Below are 13,847 nucleotides of genomic sequence, written 5' to 3'. Positions count from 1 at the left end.
CTTTAATCTCCTACAGACATTTCACTCAATCACTAGTCTTTTACTTAGTTTTTTTCTTGTGCTCAATCTCATTTGTGCTCGTTATTGCTTCAATTAGACGTTCTCTTGGGGTGACGTTAAAACATGTGGTCCAGCTGTGTGGGAGAAAACCCGACTGCATTCGGGTCAAGAAGTGAAAGCTCGACCAAAACAAGTGGATTACGCAGCAGGGAGAGGTGGGGCGGGGGGGGGGCACAGGAGGATGACCGGGAGAAGTTGTGTCTAGCGCCAGTCAAGAGGAAATAATCACAATGTTACCTTCTCATAAAATATTAATCTCCCTCTTCCGATTTTAGCCCGGTCTTAAAAATAAAAAGCTGCCTTTCCTCTTTACCTTTAAGGCAGCATGCAAGGGTATTTTTGTTTTTATTACTTGTTTTTGACAGCTGTATTACTGCTGATAAGTAGGGCTGTGTGAGCTGATCAAGTAGTGAGACAAGCATTCAGAGCAGCAGCAGCAGCAGCAGCACAGCAGCAGCGCTGTAGTCACAAGGAGCCGTGGCAGCCGAAGCAGCAGCAGCAGCACTATCAGTCACAGCGCAGGCAGCAGCAGCGACAGCAGCAGCAACAAACTCTCTCCCGTCTTTCTCCCCCCCTCTTCTTTCTGGAGTTGTATCCCGCACCGAGGACAAAAGCCGGGGAAGTAGGAGGGAAGTGATCCAGGGCTGAAAGCTGCCATCAAGAAGAAACAAAAACGCAGACCTGGCTGCCCACATGCCTATCGAATTTGTTTGCAAAATCAAATTTGCAGAGGAGGATGAGAAGCAGAAAAGCAAGCAAGATGGGGATAAGGAGAGCCTGATCGAGGAGAGCTGTGCGCCGCCGGCCAAAGACTTGGCAGGGTTTGCTAACTCCTGCTCCCTCCATGGGATCAACCACATCTTCGTCTCTGGCCGCCTGGGAATCCGGCAGACTCTCTGGGCTCTTGCCTTCTTGACTTCTCTGGCGCTCTTTCTGTACCAAGCGGCCAAGTGTGCCATCTCCTACCTGGAGCACCCTCATGTGACGGCGCTGAACGAAGAGGCAACCCCGGAGATGGTCTTCCCTGCCGTGACCATCTGCAACATCAACCGGTTTCGCTTCTCAGCCCTCACCGACGCAGACATCTACCACCTGGCAAACTTGACGGGTCTGCCCCCCAAGAACAGGGACGGGCACAAACCCACTGATTTGATGTATCCTGCACCTGACATGCAGGACATCTTCAACAGGACGGGGCATCAGCTGGAGGAGATGCTGATGAGCTGCAATTTCAGTGGACAGAACTGCTCAGCTGAGGACTTCTCTGTGGTGAGTGCCAAACTTTTGGAAAGTTTTGCTGAATTAAATCTTTGCTTAAAACTTTTGCAGTTTTCTCAAGTAAGAAATGATAAGAAAAGGACAGAGAGGAGGAAGAGTGAGTCCCTTTTACTTTATGTCCAAGCTTACAAGGAGGGGAGTGTGATTCCCATGATGCAGGTCTGCATGCAGAATTCATTGCATTTTGCCTGATCATTGAGCTGCGTCTCTCGCTGAGTTCCAAGAAGCAACAGTGTTTCTTGTCAGACCAGATCCTCTCCACGTCAGAGAGCAAAGTCTGCTTCCTACACATGGAAAACACAGAGCCGTCACAGGCATTTGTGCACTTTTTTTAATCTTCCTGTAAAGCAAACTGCACTTTAACGCCACCACTACGCCAGGCAGCTGAGAACGCATGGCAACCAAATTGTTATCAAAATTAGCCGACTCTCTCTATCTCTCTTTTCACGCTCTCTCTCTCTCTCTCTCTCTCTCTCTCTCTCTGCCTGATATCGAGGAGTGAGAGCGGCTGCCTCTATCCCGCTCTCCCAGCTCTTGTACCTTTCAGGAGGAGGAGTAATGCTTCTTCAATGTTGTATTTCAATCCTGCTGCTGTTACGATTAAATATTTAAAGACTGACATACATGATTTTTGCATTAGCTAGATTGACTAAAAGGAACGAAACAATTTCCATGAGAGGCAAAGTGTTTATATGCCAGTGTGTGTGTGGGGATGGAAGAGGGGGTATCAGGTGAAGGAAGGGCAGTTTGAGCCTGTTGTCTGTGGGATGTTTATTTAAGGCATTGTCCTTACAGGAGATGGATTTCCCCTCCGTCTTCCCTACAAGAATATTCAATTGATTTAGAGATGATAAACTGCAGGTGTCACGGCTTAATAGGGTATGTTGAACACTGATGTGGTCACAGAGATTCGGTCTTATCCCTGAGATGATGCATAATAATGTGCAAGGTTGCACCAGCCCAAAAAATAAATCTCAGTTTCGTTCTTATCCCTGCGACTCCGGGATATTTATTTCTTTGTTTTTGAGGCGGTTTCTCATACTCGGGTGCAGAATTACCTGTGACATTAAAATGGATGCCTCTTGAAGAAATTTTCACAATTGCTCAATCAGGCAAAGGAAAATGTCAAGCTCCTCGGGGGAGCTGGAAAGTTTGATCAAATTCTATCTGAAGTAAGAAAAGACAGTAAAAGTTATATATATATATATGTAGCGCGCTTCCCCACTCCTGGTGGATTCACACATAAAAGACTTCCAGTAATCATCCGTCCCAAGTCGGCCTCCCTCGGACTTCACCACAGATTGCAATCCTGTAGAAAGTTTCCCCCCAGACAATGTTTTGTCTCCCGTCTGCTGTGTGATATGCATTTTTTGCCGCTGGCAGTTCGATCCTTTCCAGGCGGCTTCACAACTCGCTCTCTCTGCATCCTGGTGGGGAAACACAACTTGTGGAAACAAGATGTCTGAGGGCATCTTGTTAAAAACAAAATTAAACAACTGTCTCGACAAATCTGCGACAAGACACGCTACGATAAAAAAAACACGCAGAGATTGATGGGCTCTGATTGGTAATTGAGTTTGCCTCTTAATTTCCCATCATGTTCTTAGCTTATTATTAGCATTTTAAGAGGCGATTCACTGCAAACTTTGATGCACAAATGCAAAAAATGATTGCAATTTATTCATTTTGTGTTGCTTCCAAAACTACAAATTTTACCAATCTTTTTCTGCTAGTGCACTAGTTCAGATTTGAAATCAGCAGTTTATATTGGGAAACTAGAAGTTGGTAAAACCCTGATCGGTGCACATTCATCTTTTATATTAAAAACCAATTATTGCCATTGAGCCCCCTATTGATCACATGTACAAACGCATAGACGAGTCTCGTACAGTTCGGTCATTATTGCTGTTCTCCTGCGACCCTCCTTCAGGATCCGCTCCTGTTAATGTGTTTTTGTTCGATCGATCATACAGGGAGCGACAGATGTTTTATTTCAGTAAAAAGCTCCGTGAATCTGTGGCTCTCGGGAGAGAGAAGTGATAAAATAAATACAGCTTCTGTGTTTTCTGACATTCTAGGCTTTGTAAACAGATCCTGACCTCTGGCTTTGCATTGTGGGTTGTATTTGCCTTTCTTGAATCAAGAATGGTTGAATTCATACGTATATATTACTCTGTGTGGTCGTTTGTCAGAGATATTCCTGCACGTATTTCCAGTTTTTTAATCTCAAATTTCCACAGTAGTATTTTTTTCAGTCCAGCTTAAAGGACACATCAGTTTACTTTCGGTTTATAGTGAATATTTTTGCAGAGGTTAGTCTTTTTAAAAAAAACCTGTAAAAACTACAGACAGTAAGGAGCTGGATGCATAGATTTGTGCATGTATGTAAAATTATGTAAATGTTTAAGTGATGTGTTTATGCAGATCTTCTTTAGCTCACTTTTAAATGGAAATATGACTATTTATTTATTTAGGTGTTGTTTTTACAATGGCCAGGCTTTAAATCAGCTGTGTCAAACTCATTTTCATTTTGGGCCACATCAAAAATCATTAATGTTCTCAAAGATTTAGTTGTGTGGTAAAAAGCCTGAAACTGATAAAAATGTTAATAAATAAATGTCTCTGCATCTGTACTTTTCCCTTCAGGATTTCCAGATTGTTTTTAGAAATTTTTTCACAGATTTTTTGTTGCTGCTTTATAAACATTTGCGAGGAATTTTGCAATATTTTCGCTTGTGTATAATGTGACTTTAGTTACTCACCGTATCGCTCATGGAATATAACTTGAAATAAAATAAGGTGACGAAAGCAGTAGAAGAACGCAGTACCGCCACCTGCAGGTGGGAGTTGGCATCACTTAAACACAAAGGTTTTAACCATTTTCAGCAAAAAAAAAAAAATTGCACATTTATGCATTATAAAAATAATGAATGGATGTAACTTTTCAAAAATGAAATAGTAGGTAACATCTTAAAATACAAGTGTTTTTTTCACACTTTGCTTTGGTTTCAGATCTCCATTGTTAATTTTTATCGAATAAAGCTGATTTACAAGAGTTGGAGATTTAAATTTGCGAAGTTTTCCGTTTTATGGATGGATAGATCTTTTCATTTTGGGCCAAATCAAAAATCTGGATATTCTTAAAGCGCCAGTTGTACCAGGATGCATTTTGGGCCTGTTAACTGTTAAAATATCATTAAATATCTGTGTGTTTCAGCGTTCAGTGAGTGTTTCTTAAAATTAAATAATAATGACCATCTTTTTACACTGGTCAGTCCATCCAGGATTTCTTGATTGTTTTTGTTGTTTTTTTTTTTTGTTTTTTTTTTACAAAGATCACATATTTTGTGGCACTAATTTAGAAATATTTGCGCTCATGTATGATGTTAAATGTGACTTTTTATCAATTGCTGTATCAATCACGGACTATCGAGTAAGGCCGAGGCCGCAACCAGTTAAACCAAATGTTTTGGCCAATTTTGAGAAAAATGTGCTGTAAAAATCTGAAAAAATGTGGTGCTCTGTCAATTTTGTGAGAGTTTTGCAGATTTGTGAAAAACTAGAGGGACTTACTGATGTAATTTGGAGTCTACATGGCCACAATAAAAGCTACGGCGGACCAGATTTGGCCCCCGGGCCTCGAGTTTGACACATGCGATAAAGTCTAAGATCTTTTTCCATACTTATCCAAAACTTCCATCAAAGTCCATTAGTTTTCTAGACTGTGTGGCAACCCTGTTTACTGTATTTGGTTTATAAATGTTGTTTTAAATCTGTCTTAAAACGTCCATTTTTAATATTGGTTTACTCCAGAAAGCCCTTTCTTGACTCACGGTACAAAATCATAAATCAAAGCAAAGCGAAGCCCTCTGACCGTTCTAATATATGGCAGGAAAATAAACTGTCATTTTACAGAGAAATTTGTTTTGCTCTTTTCGCCATCGCAGACTGCCATGATTATTTGACGTAGGTGAAAAGACCATTCCTTATAATTAAAGATAACATTATTGACTTGGATTAATCTCAGAAGATAAAGCTGATTCAACAAGCCATGAATAAACAGATTAATATTTTTCTCCCAGTCTGACTCCCTGAATAATTGTTAATCTAGTGTTTAGAGCTGTCGCAGAAATGAGCAGCAAGCCCGTTGTTTTTTATTTTTTTTAAGCAAAGCGGTGAATTGGTTTGCTCTTACTCTCAGCTGTGTTTGCTGCTGCATTATCAGATTTTGCTCTCAGCAAGGACAGATCCCCACTGCATATATTCATGGAGATAGCTAAAACACCTATGGGGTGGCATTTGAGGTGATCTATAAAAACCTGTGTTAACGGGGACGGCACTGAAGTGCTCTTCGACTTCAATTTGTCATTTCACTGACTGAAGCCTCTGTTGTGTATTTTATAGATAATTGAACGTTAAATGGTAAAAGGCGCAGACGATGTTTATCACGTTTACCCTTTTTTTTTCTGTCCCTCACAGCAGAAAAGGACCTTAAACTACATAAATGTAATTTTATAATATAGAGAATTGGCACAAAAGAAGGAATCTGAAGTGCGCTGCCCCTGTGTGGGTCGTCAGAACAGAAAACTATGATTACAGAGTGAATAAAGGCCAAATGCTTTACACTTACAGAAAGGGTTTTTCTTTTTTTTACATCACAAAGAGTCATAAGTATAATCATATAGATATAAAGTATGAGATCTTTACTGTATGAAAACACTGCGTGAAAATACAGCAATTTAAACTGCTTTTACTTAAAATGGAGAACTGATTCAAATTATTATATTTTAGTAACATATTTATGACAAGTTTTGAGCAAAAATGCTTCTTTGATTTTCCTTTTAAAACCTTTTAAGACCCAATTTTCAAATCTCTGCCTGGATGTTTTTGCTTATTTTAATTGTACAAAAGTCTTTAAATGTCCCGCCAGTAAATATTTTTGTCCATTTTTCCATAACTGGAGCTTTCAATATCTAGCAAGTTATTTTTGMGATGTACCGTCTACTGAGAGTGTTTCATCACATTCAAACATGCTCCCTGCAGCGGCGGGAGTGAAATTACCGTAATAACCCGAAATTGGCTGGAAAGTGCAACGTCTCCCCAAAGTATTGCAGAGTTACGGTAACACGACTTGTAGAAATGTGTCAACGGCGACACATTTCAGCCGAGAGACGCCAGAGAAAAAGTCACTGACCTGAATTTTGTCCTTCTATATAAAGCAGAGAGTAAATGCTGCCCCCCTCCCCAACCTGTTTCTGAACACTGCTCGCCAGCTAATAGAAATAAGGTCACAACATGTTCCCTTGATTAAAACCAAAACCAAATTTGACTGAAGAGGAACATTTCCTACGGTATAAAAGCGTGGACTGCCATGGTGTGGAAACTTAAAATAAGTACCTGGCATAACTTTTAAGAAGGAAATACAACTTTAAGACTGCAGGCAGTAAAGTACAAGTGAAAGCGTCAAGCTAGGCTGAACACCTAAGCTCAATTTCCCATTTATTGTCAGCTTTTTATATCCCCCATGTTCCTCTATAAAGAGCTACACACCAAACTCAACACGCACTTAAAAAACGCTAATGAATTGGCTGCTTTATCATTTCTTTTAGTTAAAATCATGAAATAAAATTTACTCTGTCAACAATAATTAACATTACTTTAACCAGATTAATGAACATGTTTTATTACAGTAGTGGCAATTGGAATATTTTGGTGCTTATTTATTTAGCAAAGTATTTTTTTATTTTTCAGAATATTGTAATTACATGATCTTTTTATTCCAATTTATAGTTTCCAAAGAATCGCACACAGGCCTTTATGTATCAACCAAATAACGTTTAAAATCACACTTATATTGAAAGTTAACAAACAAGAACCACATGCAACTGACTGATTAAACTCAAATCAGACACTGTGATTGTTTTCATTTCTATTTCAGGAAATAAAGTCTGTAAAATATTCCTGCTCTGGCTAAATGTACCTAACAATAGTTCTGATGAGAACGTTTATTCTCTGCCTCCATGGACGCTGAAAGCAAAAGTTCACACTCGGTTTGATTCGTTTAATTAATATTTCCACTAAAGATAGCTGATTTTATTCATGTATTTGACTAAGCACTGCAAAGTGGTGATATTTGTCAAAGCAGACAAGTGTGAATGGTGAATAATTGAAAGTTAGCAGAAGGAGTTTGAAGTGGAGATGCCTCTAAATGTAACATACAGCTAGTAGGAAACAGCTAACCTATAATCAAACCATCCTGATCTTTCAAAATAAAAAATCTAGGCCACCTTAAGAGCTGCTGTAAAGATTTAAAGATTTAGAAATCTCTCCTGGTTTTTTGTTTGACTTTGACAGGCTATGCAAAACCAACATCTGATGGTTTTCCAAGCTTAAAAGTAGGATATTTATCACAAGAATGTGATAAATATACATAAATATACTTTTAAAGTAAGTGTAYAGTGGAAAATAATAAACATCATGATAGGTCAATGTTTGTTGTTTATCTGGGCATAAGATGAATGAGCTGTTTAATTTCTCTGAGGTTGTATTTTATGTTTAAATAATTTTACAAGATTTGCAGCTCACAAGATGTTTCTGGTTTCTGTTGCAGTAAATCAGAAATTTCAACTACAATTTTCTGTGTTTTTGTCATCATTCAGTTATATGTTGATAAAATATGTTATGGTGCGTTCACACCAAACGTGTTCTGAGCGTCGGGCGCATTTAGTTTACATTCAAAGTCTACGTGGAGGCGCGTTGCGGGCCATTGAGGGCCGTTGCGGCGCATTTCACGCATCCATTGCACTGTGATTTAGAGCGTTTGACGCGTCAAGAGCATCCAACGCATTTGACAAACAGGCCAGCAACGGAGAACAACGGCTAGAGCGATTTTAACATGTCTGATGCACCCTTGATGTGCCTCCACTATGGATGCACGATATTATCGGCATGGTATTGGTAGTTGCAAGTTGAAAGTTTTGTAGGAGGCTGAAAATTTGGGACGTTGCACTTTACATTTGGGAGCAGGCTCCATTGACAAAGAGAGTGCAGCATTTTAATTCCACAGTGGAGAAAGCCATATAGTAAGTAGGTATAGGAAAAAAATATAGGTATTAGTATCGTTTATCGACCAGATGAGGTTTAGTATATTGGCATGTCGGATATTCAATCCAACATTGTGCATCCCTAACCCTCCACAAAGACTTTGAATGTAAACCAGACGAGCGAAACGCTAGGTATAGAGCGCTTTGCACAGCCGTCGAAATGGAAGCACCGGATGATGTGTTTTTGATGCGCATGAAACGTTTTTGTGGTTAAAGTCAAATTGAAAGTATTCAAATTGAATGTTGATAACTTGATGTAACAAAACTTCCCCTAGAAGAGTACTTCTTCCTTACCATGGTTTTCTGACGTTCTACCAAAGTAGTCTGATTTAGCCACGTCTCCCTCAGTGAAACAGCAATGGTCTCAGAAAACTACCATGGCTCCTGTCAGAAAACACACCTAAACATTGACTTTTTTTAATGACGGTGTATGAAAGTCATGAACGACGTCATTTTTCAAGTTTTTAAGCTTCACATCCAGAGTATCTGACATTGGAACCTATTTGTCCAAAGTCAGATGCGTCTCACTGTGAGAGTGACATCCACTTCCCTAGTGGGTTAAACGTCTACACACCACTTAGCAGCACACCCATGCATGCACCCACCCACACCCACCCTCTCCAGCTTCCAGCCTTTCCCCCTGGTGGGGAACACGGAGTGGAGGAGCGTGAAAGTGACTGGCTATCTTGACTTGCTTCGTCTCCAGCAGCCTGTCAATTAGCCATCCACAGTTGCTCCGCTGTGGGAGTCCCTGCAGCTTAACATGCTGTCTGATATCTGATCCACACGCCCAGCCCTGGAGACCGGCACGGAATATCATCACGCCTCTCACAACCCATAAACAAACAAATTCATGCCCCTTTTTACATGCCTTTCCTCCTTTTTCCAACCCAAAAGAATCCGGAGGAGAACCTCCAGCTCCTCTTCCCCCTTCGGTATATCTGTGGAAGATGAATTGCAGTACAGTGCAACTGGTCGGCTGCTCCCTCTGATATGCATCACCGCTGTCTAATCAGATGAAACCCACCTGTGACCAGAAACTAGATAACAGCAATATGCAAACAGTTTATGTTTGGGAAAGGTTTACTTTCTCTCCCTCGCCGGCTGTCTGTGCCAAAAGCTTGATGAGGAGAATCTGCAGCTGGGGTAAGGCTTTTAACTCCACGATAAAGGCTTCCGATGTTGTGGTGCAGCTAAACCCCCCTTCTCTAACCCCTGGGAGTCTTTTACTCACACAGACATTTGTCTCTCTCTGACAAGTCATACACCAAGCTGCCGGTACTGTTAATGCGGCTGCAAAGACACACACAAGCTTTCTACCTGCACGACACACGAATGTGTGTTGTGCAGGTAGAAAGCTTCCCGGGACAAACACACAGGTCTCATCACAGATTGAGAGAGTCGGCTCGCAAGATTGATCATGACTCCTGACTGGGCGCCCCTCCCTCTCTGGAGGATCGATACATCCTTCAGTCAGATTGCTTCCCTGCCCTCCCTCCACCAAGCCTGGTGTGACTAATTATCTTGTGTCTGTGTTTTGGGCCCAGTCTCAGCTGCATTTGTTAATGCCGCGAGGGCAGGCCGAGGATCTGATCTTTAGAACAAGATATCTGTTTATTTTAGCTTATATCCAGCTCATATCAATCAATATACACCGTCTACCGTTTCGCCAAAAGATGCTGAAATTACAGAGGGAGATGAGATGAGTCACATCTCATCATACTGAGGACGAGGAAGTGTTGAGGCTGAGCAAATTAGGATTTAAAGATGTAAAAATAGAAATATTTTTGTAGTCTGAGAGACATCAAGTGATTAAAAAATGTTTACAACAGACAATTAAATCTTTTATGTATTTAAAACAAACTGCATTTATGTTTCCCACTACAACTTCTGCAAATTTTTTTTGATATTTAAAACTATTGTTCTATTATTTAAGCCATTTACTCTGTGTCATTTATGTTAAATGTTTAAGGAGTCTGAGGTTAAATCAGTGTCGGCTATTTCATCTTTATCTTCATGACAGATAGTCAGACACTGGTGGTTTTAACTACCAATGTGAAAAAGTTACCCATCAGTTGCCCCTAATATTTTTTAATTATTTATTCCTTTTTCAGAATCAAGGACCATGATTCAAAACAAAACACAATGGGATTATTTTACACTCAGAAATGCTAGTAAAAACTGCTTTAAATTCATGAAACATTTAATGTTGTAAAAATTGGAAAAGGACGCTTCTAAAGCTTTTTCCAACCAGGAATATCTCAGATAAATAGAAGCACAAAAACAACAATGCAATCAAGTCATCCAGTGTTTTTTTTTAATCAGTGCTTTACTGGAAATATTTGGTGTCTTTAAACTRAGTCTAAATACCAGAAGCAGACAAAAGCTTACCCACTCTACATGAAGCATGAAGCACCTTTTGTGAAGTTTCATTATGCTCCGTAAACATCAGAGTTCGGTTGAACATTCATAACTCTCTTAAGTGAAGCAGACTTTCTAGGCAAACCAACCGGAGTTTGATTAAAACAGGCCTGTGTGAATGCGCCCTGTTTTCTATAGTGGGTGTGTATTAGGATGAACATTGTGAAATATACAGACAAAGCATAAGGACAAAGTTTAATTTTGTGTGATTTAATTATCTTGTTTTCTTTTTCCATACTTAATCCACATTTTGCCATTGGGGGATCAAAGTTCTGAAAGTGTCCTCAAGAGGAAAAATAATTATTTGCAGAATTATTCATAAAGTAAGGCCAGGTCAGACACTTTATGTGTTTTACATGCTGAGGTGAGTGAATCCTGATCAATGCAGCTGTATTCCATTGTATGAGATTAAGTAAGGATCATTGGTACAACAATTGAACAGCACTTGTATAAAATTCCCAGAAGTGGCTCAAACTCATTTTTGTTTTGGGCCAAATCCAGATCACAAATGCTCTTAAAGGGACGGTTGTGCCAGAATGTATTGATGAAACCCGTTCACAAACTGTTAAAATGTCAATTCATTCTTAAAATTAAATAATATTGAACATCTTTTCAGTCCCTCCAGGATTTCACAATTGTTTTGTGATTTTTGCAATAAAAATATAATTGTTTGTGGTACTAATTTGGAAGTATTTGCACTTATTTATGTCAATAAATGTGACTTTTTATTCCTCGCTGTATAGATCGTGGACCATAATCTGAAACCAATTAAAGCTCAGGCAGTTGTTTAGTACAAGTAAGAAAATTTTTGACAATTTCTGAGAAAAATCTGTAATAAACTACCAATTGTGTTAGTTAAAAAAAATGTGTGATTTGTTGATTTTGTGTGAATTTCCATGATAATTCACAAGAAACTGGAGGGACTGATTGATATCATTTGGCAGTAAACGGATAAAAACTGCATTGATATGATTCATAAAATAATATTTAAACACATTTAGTGTTTAGTCTAGAATTTACAGGGCCACATAAAGAGTTATGGTGGGCCGGATTTGGCCCATGGCCGTCAAGTTTGTCACCCATCTCATGTATCGTTTTGAAATGTCCAAAAAATCCATCACAGTCTGACTTAGCTGGAGATAGAACAGCATGTGCTCCAGAATCAGATCTGTACTAATATAATAGTGTTTCCAGCTTAATGCTGCATAACTTCACACCTCAAAAATGAGAAATATCCTTTTATGTTCCCACTGTAGGGGAACTTGGGAAATTCAAGTCAAATCTGGCAGAACTTTTTAATTTTGCTTTTGAAAACAAAGCTGTGTGTGTTTCTGTTTAACTTTCATTGTGATGCCTTCTTTCTCTATATACTGTTTCAGTGTCGCTAATGAAGGTTGTGGCCTTTTAAAACTCATATCARCCATTTTTTWTTTTTATTTTACCTTTCTCTGGTGAGATTTCTAATCAGTTTAATTCCTTGGTGTTCACATTTCTGATTGTTTGTCATGGTCATTAAACTCTTTAGAAACTATTAAAAAAGGCACAGTGCTGCTTTTTTTTTTTTTTTTTTTACAAATTAGCACTTGATAGCATCCTGGCATATTGTATTTCTATATGGTTTACTAGATTTTCTGTGGCAGATAAGAAAGATGGAGAGAGGATAACTAAGTCTGCAGTAAAAAAAAAAATTATCAGGTACCCTGAAAGTAGGCTCACTTAGAGTTAAAACCTCCCTAAACGTTAGTTTATACTCTGTATTTGATTTTTTTATTTTCTTCTATATTTAAAAAAATCTTTCTAACTGTATTCTCATATGTGCCATTTGGAGTTGCATCCTGAATTTTGCTGCCTCAGTTCAAATGACAATAAAAGCTTTAAATTTAATTAATTTAATTTTAATTTAATTCAATATCTCAGTTTGATACAAATTCATGTCTTCTCACTAGATGTTTGTTTTTTTTAAATAATATATTTTTCATACTGCAGCCCTGAGTGACCTAATTCCATTTTTTTTGTCCACATCCAAATATATGCGACTTGTACGTGTTCTCCATTGTCAACGATATGAAAATGTCCCTCATGCGCAGTAGAGGGCGCAATAACGTCACACATAGAGAGCGTGCCCAGTGTTTTGCCAAACGCCGTTAAAAAAAAAGTGTTTACGGAAGTAAACATGGATGCTAGCGGTGGAGCATAGCTTACGATCTTGAAGGTGTCTTCCGACCGAAGCAGCACTTTAACAACTTAATCCTCATTACAGTCCGCCATGGCTGTTGTTTTTCTTCCTGCTTGGGCGTATCAGGACTCAGAATAGTGACGTTTGTCGAGTACGAGTGACGTTCTGGTCGGATGAACGCGACCTGGACGTTAGATCACATATGAGTCGGATATCCAAGTGACCTATTGGGGCAAAAAAAATAAATAAATAAAAAATCGGAATAGAATCACTTCGGGCTGCAGTGTGAACGCAGCCTAATAGTCTGACTAAGGTCAAGAATTTTAGTAACACAATCTGTTAATTTGTCTATCAGTAACATTTTTCATAATGAATTTTTTTCACACTGCTGTAAGGATGACAGGCATTCGCTGTACAGATAGTTGTCATTATGAAACTCTCTGGCTAAGCCCACTTCAATTTCACATGTCATCCTGCCTGCCAATGTAAGCTCTCCATTTTGTCATATTTCCCAGTCTCTGAATGCATTAGTAGAAAATCCTCTGAAAAATTAACCAAGCTTGCTCTTAGGTCGACACATAATGGGTTTGTGCTTCTTCATCCCTCTCATATAAGGTTTAATTAGTATGTGAGGAACTGCAAACACTTGTACACCAAAAAAGGAGAGAAAACAGACATGGTGAAAAACTATTAGGCCATATACAAAAGCTAGGCTGTATTGCCAAAAAAATGTACATGTAATTCATTTGAAGGGTAAATAATTACTTAGGGTGAACTTTAATGTTTTATGACTTTTTTTTTATTAACTT

At 39.0% G+C, this 13,847-nt stretch overlaps 1 protein-coding gene across 1 annotated transcript in view; it reads left to right on the top strand.

Moving 5' to 3' along the window:
- Positions 1 to 265: 265 nt before the first annotated feature.
- asic4a (acid-sensing (proton-gated) ion channel family member 4a) overlaps positions 266 to 13,847 on the top strand; it is a 139,481-nt gene continuing 125,899 nt past the window's right edge. The window contains exon 1 of the mRNA XM_017309301.1: positions 266 to 1,329. Coding sequence (XP_017164790.1) covers positions 754 to 1,329 — 576 coding nt within the window. The 5' untranslated portion in view covers positions 266 to 753. The remainder of the gene's footprint in view (positions 1,330 to 13,847) is intronic.

Source organism: Poecilia reticulata, linkage group LG2, assembly GCF_000633615.1.
Source record: "Poecilia reticulata strain Guanapo linkage group LG2, Guppy_female_1.0+MT, whole genome shotgun sequence".
In the NCBI taxonomy this organism is placed as follows: domain Eukaryota; kingdom Metazoa; phylum Chordata; class Actinopteri; order Cyprinodontiformes; family Poeciliidae; genus Poecilia; species Poecilia reticulata.
Note: the sequence above shows the minus strand (reverse complement) of the source record. Positions and strands in the feature narration are given on the sequence as shown.